The 6,653-nt window shown below is 31.8% G+C and overlaps 1 protein-coding gene across 2 annotated transcripts in view; it reads left to right on the top strand.

Moving 5' to 3' along the window:
• LOC142319358 (solute carrier family 35 member E2A-like) overlaps nucleotides 1-4,181 on the top strand; it is a 134,912-nt gene extending 130,731 nt beyond the window's left edge. For both annotated transcript variants that reach the window (XM_075356560.1, XM_075356559.1), the window contains 2 exons: nucleotides 690-867; nucleotides 3,955-4,181. In XM_075356560.1, coding sequence (XP_075212675.1) covers nucleotides 690-867; nucleotides 3,955-3,999 — 223 coding nt within the window. In that variant the 3' untranslated portion in view covers nucleotides 4,000-4,181. The remainder of the gene's footprint in view (nucleotides 1-689; nucleotides 868-3,954) is intronic.
• Nucleotides 4,182-6,653: the final 2,472 nt, after the last annotated feature.

The following is a 6,653-nucleotide window of genomic DNA, read 5'->3' on the forward strand; positions in this document are numbered from 1 at the left end:
TAATGTCTGCTTTTTATTCTTTGAGTATGGTCTATGTTTGAAAACCAGTTAGGCCTATTATCTTTCATACATTGCTAAATTTTTTTACATAGTATTCTCTCATACTTAAACATTAAAACATTACTGAAATAAATAGAAGCAATAAAAAGCCCAATGAGGCCTGTGTGTAGAAAATAAAGAATCTGACTTGCCCATTATCTCCTGAGTCTTCTCAATAGATATGACTGTGGTAACTGATCAGTTTCTGAGAACCTATCTAGGAAAGAATAATCAAGTATTCCTCTGAGAAAAGCTGTTGTAATTCTGTGAAGAAATCAGGGTTGTGATTTCCTGATGGGCCTACAGTGTGTTTTATCCTGGAAACAGAAATATATAACATTTACAATATAAAGCAGAAGTTATTATTATTCAAGTGTATCATTAATCTCCACCTTGTTTAATTAATTACCTTGTTAGTTTTTTTATTTACCTTGGTGTAAAAACTAAAAATGGTATTTAGAGCTATGTAGAGCAGCAGAACTCATGTAGAAGTCCTGCTTTTATTCATACTAAGTTGCTGCTGCAGCAAACTTATATGTTAGATGGGAATGTACAGTCTAAATTATTTGATTTGCAACTTTGTTATTTTATTTAGTCTTATTCTATTTATGCTAAAGTTTTTTTTTTGTTTTGTTAACTTTATGTTACAGTGTTGCTAACACAGCAAAGAGGGCATTTCTTATTTGGTTATCAGTTGTGTTTTTTGGTAATGCTGTTACTTTGCTCAGTGGACTGGGCACATGTACTGTGATAATTGGTGTAATGCTGTATAACAAAGCACAACAAATTGATACAAGTTTATTGTTACATGCAACTGCTGATTCAAAAGTATGATTCTCTTTATCTCTTTTTGTATTTATACTCTTTTATATTTTTTAATTTTCCTTTGAATTAAAATGTTTGACTATTTTTTATTACAAATGAAAGTAGTCAAGATTTTTCTGAGAGTTTAGGGAGAGGATAAAAATTAAATCCTGGGAAAAAATTTATACAAGTTATATGTATAAATGATATTAACGATATGATAATATAATTGTTGTGATTAATATTTATTTATTAATCATTTGGAATAAAATTACCTAATAGTAACCTAACAAATCCAAAGATTGCAAATCAAGACCACATTGCTATTTACCAAGAAGTAATAACAGCATATAAATTTAAGGCTCATAAAATAAAGTCTAGCTCTACATTTTTGTCTCTGTGAAGAAGGTAATGGAATACCATTCCCTTCTTTCTGATGGAAGTTAAATTTTGTAACTAAAAAAATTATTTCTGAATAAATTATCATACTTTATAAAAAATTTGAAAAAAGTTTTGTTTTTTCAAAAAAAAACAGAATTTTTTCAAAATTTTTCAGAAATTTTGTGTTTTTGAAGAAAAAGTTAAATTCATTATTGTTAATTTTACTTTGTAATCTACTTACTTTATACATGACAGTATTTGACCCTGTCAATGTTGACAGTCTCTGTTGACCCAAACAATGATGAGGAGTTGGTTCTGCGACAGAAACAATAAACTATCATTGTCATTGATATCCTTATTTTCTTTAAAGTTCTTTTCCCTTTACTGGTATGATCATCTTCCTGATAGTTGAAATATTCTTCCATACCTTCTTTATAAATCTGAATAAGTGCATCATATTGTTGAAGTGTGTCATTATCCAGAAGCCCATTTTGCCACAATTTTGATGGAGGTGTGATAATACCTCTAATATCCATTAAAACTCTATGCCTCTACATCATAGTCCTGTGCTACTGATATCTTGCTTCCATTTAATTTTATTCCATTCTATAGATTTTTTGTGACTTGAAAAAGAACACGATCAGACCAGCACCCTTCAAACTAGAATCAAATCTTCAGTTATAATTAAGATTCTTTCTGCATACTTCTTCAGACATAATCTTGTTAATATCAATAATATTATCCTCTTAGGTTTCAAAGATTTCTTATTGTGGCTTACTGATCACAAAAGGAACCACATTGTTCTGACAATCCCTCCAATGTGGCATGTTATTTTTAATGGTAATTTTGAAATCCTCTTTTTCCCCAAGTTGCTGAATTCTTTATTTTGATCTGCCATTACTGAATGATGTTTAACTTGCTAATTTTTTTCCATTTTGATATCATTTCTATACCAGTTTTATATCATTTTTTGACTTGTCAAGCTGAGATGACATTTGTTATATCAATGTTTTCTTTTCGTTTAATCTTTTAAATTAATTAAAATAGTTTTTTTTTAAATTATTCAATTTTTGTATTTTTTAGTATAGATTAATGTAAATTTAAATACTTCAGTGAGTAGTACTTATACTATTGTATATTATAAATTTATTTAAATATTATGTAAATAAGATTTTTCAAATAATACAAATACTTTATTTGCTTTACTTTATAACTCTTATAGTAAAACATTGAAAATAGAATTTATGTGTGGCATTACAGTAGCCACAAAGTTGATTTATTTTTGATAGTTTGATTATGAGTGACCAAAACGTGGTCTGATGCATTATCTAACTGTTGAGAGGTAAACATAAACTAACATTGCATATGTTATCAATAACAGAAATAAATAACAGAAACCACAGATTTAAAAAAAATAATTAATTGTTTAATTTTAAGTTATACAAATAACCAACTGCTATCTATTTACCATTAAGTAGAAAAAAAAAATTCAATGTAATTTAGGATATAAATGTTGGCAACATCCAAGTTTGAAGTTCAAATTAATATAATTAATGTTATCTTCCTGGTGTTTTCTCAGAATTATTCTTTACCCTAACCTGTAATGTACATATTGGAAGTCTTTTTCATAAATTGCTCATAAAAAAATGTAAACTTTATACCTCTATTTCCTGATGTATGCTTACTTTTCTATTCCAACACAGCCAAATAAATTTAATTATATTATTACTTCAAAGATTACATAAAATACAGAGCACAATTTAAGCACTGTTCACTCTCTAATCACTAGCACCAGTTCTACCAATCACTGTTATTTAACTGCAACCAGTGTATTGAATTTGATCATTTTTGGCTGATAAGTTCAGTTTGTCTAGTTGTGGTACGATTTTACTTCATGGATTTTAATTCATGGCTGAATTTTGGTTTATCAGCCTTTATCAGTGATTTCATTATCAAAAAATTAAAGCATTTTCTACAAGTACTTAAGGAAGTTGATAGTTTAACTAGTTTTAATATATATGTTGGTTGATTGCAGAATTTCTCAGGTGCATGGTTATTTAGACTAACCACTTAGAAAGGAGTGCTAGACATCAAGAAGTGCAAACTGTCAAAAGATAATGGATTTACAGTTTTGTTTCTATTATTGTAGATATTGATTGAAAATCCCATTGTCATCCTTACTCATTCCTATTCTTTCTGCCTTGTGGCAGTGAATTTCAGGTATGTATCTGGTTTATGGAGTGAGGGGTCTGTCCGATTGGGCGTTCATCATGTCCGATTGTTTTTTCTATAAATTTTTAACTTTTTAGAGAATCTTGAACAAACTGTTGTCTGAGCCTCTAAGTTAATAAAATAATTTGTTTTTTTTCAGCAAATGTTTAATGTTTGCTATATGCATATCACCTTCTTAGGATAAAAATTTTTCAAGTTTTTATCCCTACATTTGTTTTATTATTAAAAATAAAATCAAGCTTAATACACCTTTTGTCTATCCCATCTTTTATCATTATCCCATTCTGTCACAGGACTCAGCTATCATACGATTCTGTTTAATGAGTAATTTTCTCTTTAGTGTTATACATTAGTCTGTTTTTCCAGTTTACTTGAGATAAAACAAACCTGCTATGAATTTTTATAAACCCAAACCTACTTAATAATAATTAATATAAACTAATTATTAATCAGTGACGTTTTTCTTCTGTATTTTTTTAATTTTTTACAATGTTACAGAAAAGTGGTGGAATACCATTAATTGGTAAAGTAAGAGCAATATGAAATGACATGAAGGGACTAAGTTACTATCAATGGCAGTTTAAGAGGTTTTTTTACAATTGATTGTTATTTTTCATCGCCACCATTCCTACTGCATTATTTGTAATATTTATACATTATAAGATGTACTCTTAATTATCCGTATTTAATTTAATAAATTATACAATAATAATGAATGTATATAATTTATTATTTTATTTATACTCTATTAACACTATACTAGGTATGGAAAAGACCTCATTTTTCAAAACTGAGGGGGTATACTAGAAGCAGAAATAAATACTGATCTATATAATTAATTACAAAGTTATTATTTTTATGGTATGTTTAAAGTTTTTGTCCACCATATTGAATCATCTTGTTTTTAAATAGTGATGTGGACTTATGTTACATGTTGTTAATGTAAAATTTTATGGAATAACAATGGCGAAAACTTTCTCAATAAATACCTTTCTTTTCAAGTTATGCAATCAAATTTGCAAAATTGGCAGTAATGAATTAAGAAAACCCATTGTCATAACTTTTTTATTTTGTTTATCTTCAGAATTACATTTAGAAATAAACTTAATAGTTTATGTTGAAATAACAAACAGTTAATGTTGGAATTAATGGCCCAAACACCAATAACAGCCTTTACTTACAATAATAATAATAAGACAGACTCCTTTTTGGGAAGAGAACAGCTGCCTCTCCCCTCAGTCGTTTGGTGAGCAGCAACCTGTACCATCCAATGTTCTACCTGATCTTCAGGTGCCCATGCCTATATGCTGGAGCATGAAGCAGTTTACATGGACAATGGAAATAAATACCTTCCTTTATTTCCAACTAACAAAAATGGAAACAGACAGATCATACAGCGTTGAATTGCACCACATCATGATTAAGTGTTTCCATAAGCTGCAGGGTAAAATTGTACAAAACATCCTGACCAAAGCAGGTCCCTTTTTATATCGTGCACTGTGCTTGCAGATATTGTCACAGCAATCAGGTTGGAAGTTTTAAGGGAACTCGGTTTGCTCTTTTATCAAAAGACCATCTTTTGATAACCAGTGAGTTGGCAGAGTTGTGAAGCAAGACAGATCTAAGATGCTGGCTTGGGAGTTTCATTTGGCTAGGAAAATCAGCAAGCTGTGGAGAGTTGGTCATCAGACCACATTCGCAACAACTCAAAATCCCCGCCAGAAAATGTGAGCTGCTGCGGAGAACGTTGTCAGTCCATAGGAGCCTGGAAAACAACTAAATTGTGAAATCCTGAATTTTCTCCTGTAGGATGCGTCGTTGCTACTAAATAATCATTTTTTCAGAATCAACCAGTGCAAATTCTCTAAGAAGCTGCAAACACCAGCTGAGCAGCATTGCCAGGCTTCAGCAGCTCCATCCAACACAGATGTCTTAGATTACCAGATACCAATCTGAACTAGTTTGTTACAACATCATGGTGGGGCAGAGTGGATCTGTGATGAGAAGAGAAGAGTGAACTGGATACCATCTATGGTTGACCACATTGTGACTCTTACTGATGTAATTCAGTCTGTTGCAGGAACCCACAACTGGAAGGCACCTGGGATTGACAGAGTGCAGAATGTTTGATTTAAACACTTCTCAGCTGCACATGGGCAACTTGCTGAGTTTTACTCAGCAATAATAAAGGATGTGTGTCTTATGCCAAAAGTTTCAGCCAGAGAGTGGTGACCTACCTAATTCCCAAGATTGTTCCAGCTGCGGCTGACCCTCAAAATACCATCCTATTAGCTGTCTCTCAACGATTTTTACGTCTATCCTGTGCGCTAAAATTTCTGATCATCTAGAACAGCAGCAGCGGTTGTAAGGAACAATTGGTGGTGGACAGTGTTCTTTCTGTCTTGGCTAAAAAAAATTGTTCGACTCTGTGCCACATTCCTGGATTGTGGAGTTTGTTTTGTACAATGTTAATCCTGTAATTGTGGAGTTCCTGCAATAAGCAATAGACAAACGGTGTCCCTGTCTTATGTTGTTATGTTCCTAATAAAAAGCCTGTAACCACCAGAAAAGTGGTGATGCACCAGGACATATTTCAGGGTGATGCTCTGAGTGCTCTCTGGTTCTGTGCGGCACTAAACCCTCTGTCCAACATTCTAAAATCAGCCAATAATGGGTTCACTACTGGCCAATACTCTTATTCAGCAAATTGGCAATACTCTTATTCTATAAATACATGGATGATATAAAACTTCTTGCTGACACTGAAAAGGGTATCCAACAACTTAAGCTGGTCGAGAAATTAAGCTGTGTCAACATACTTATGACATATATTGACACTGATGCCAAATTGTTCGCTGAAACTGAGGGATTTGCATTTGCAATTCAGGATTTGGTAATCAGCACACTCAATTACTGGAGGTGCATATTCAAGGACTATAGTGTGCTCGTGGATAACTGCCAATTATAGTGTGGGAGTATGAGTGAAACACGTGATTAGTGGCTGCCAAATCCTGGTCCAGTAAGAGTACATGTTCCACCACAATAATGTGACTAGCACCAAAGGCTAGCAGTAAGGCTTCTTACTTCAACATACCAACATACAAGTGTAGTATTTGATTGTCTCTAATTTAATTACTTTTGATGAATTAATATTATAGTGGTTCAAATTTTCGTTCTCTAGAGCAAATTTTATTATT

This window comes from Lycorma delicatula, chromosome 2, assembly GCF_047948215.1.
Source record: "Lycorma delicatula isolate Av1 chromosome 2, ASM4794821v1, whole genome shotgun sequence".
In the NCBI taxonomy this organism is placed as follows: domain Eukaryota; kingdom Metazoa; phylum Arthropoda; class Insecta; order Hemiptera; family Fulgoridae; genus Lycorma; species Lycorma delicatula.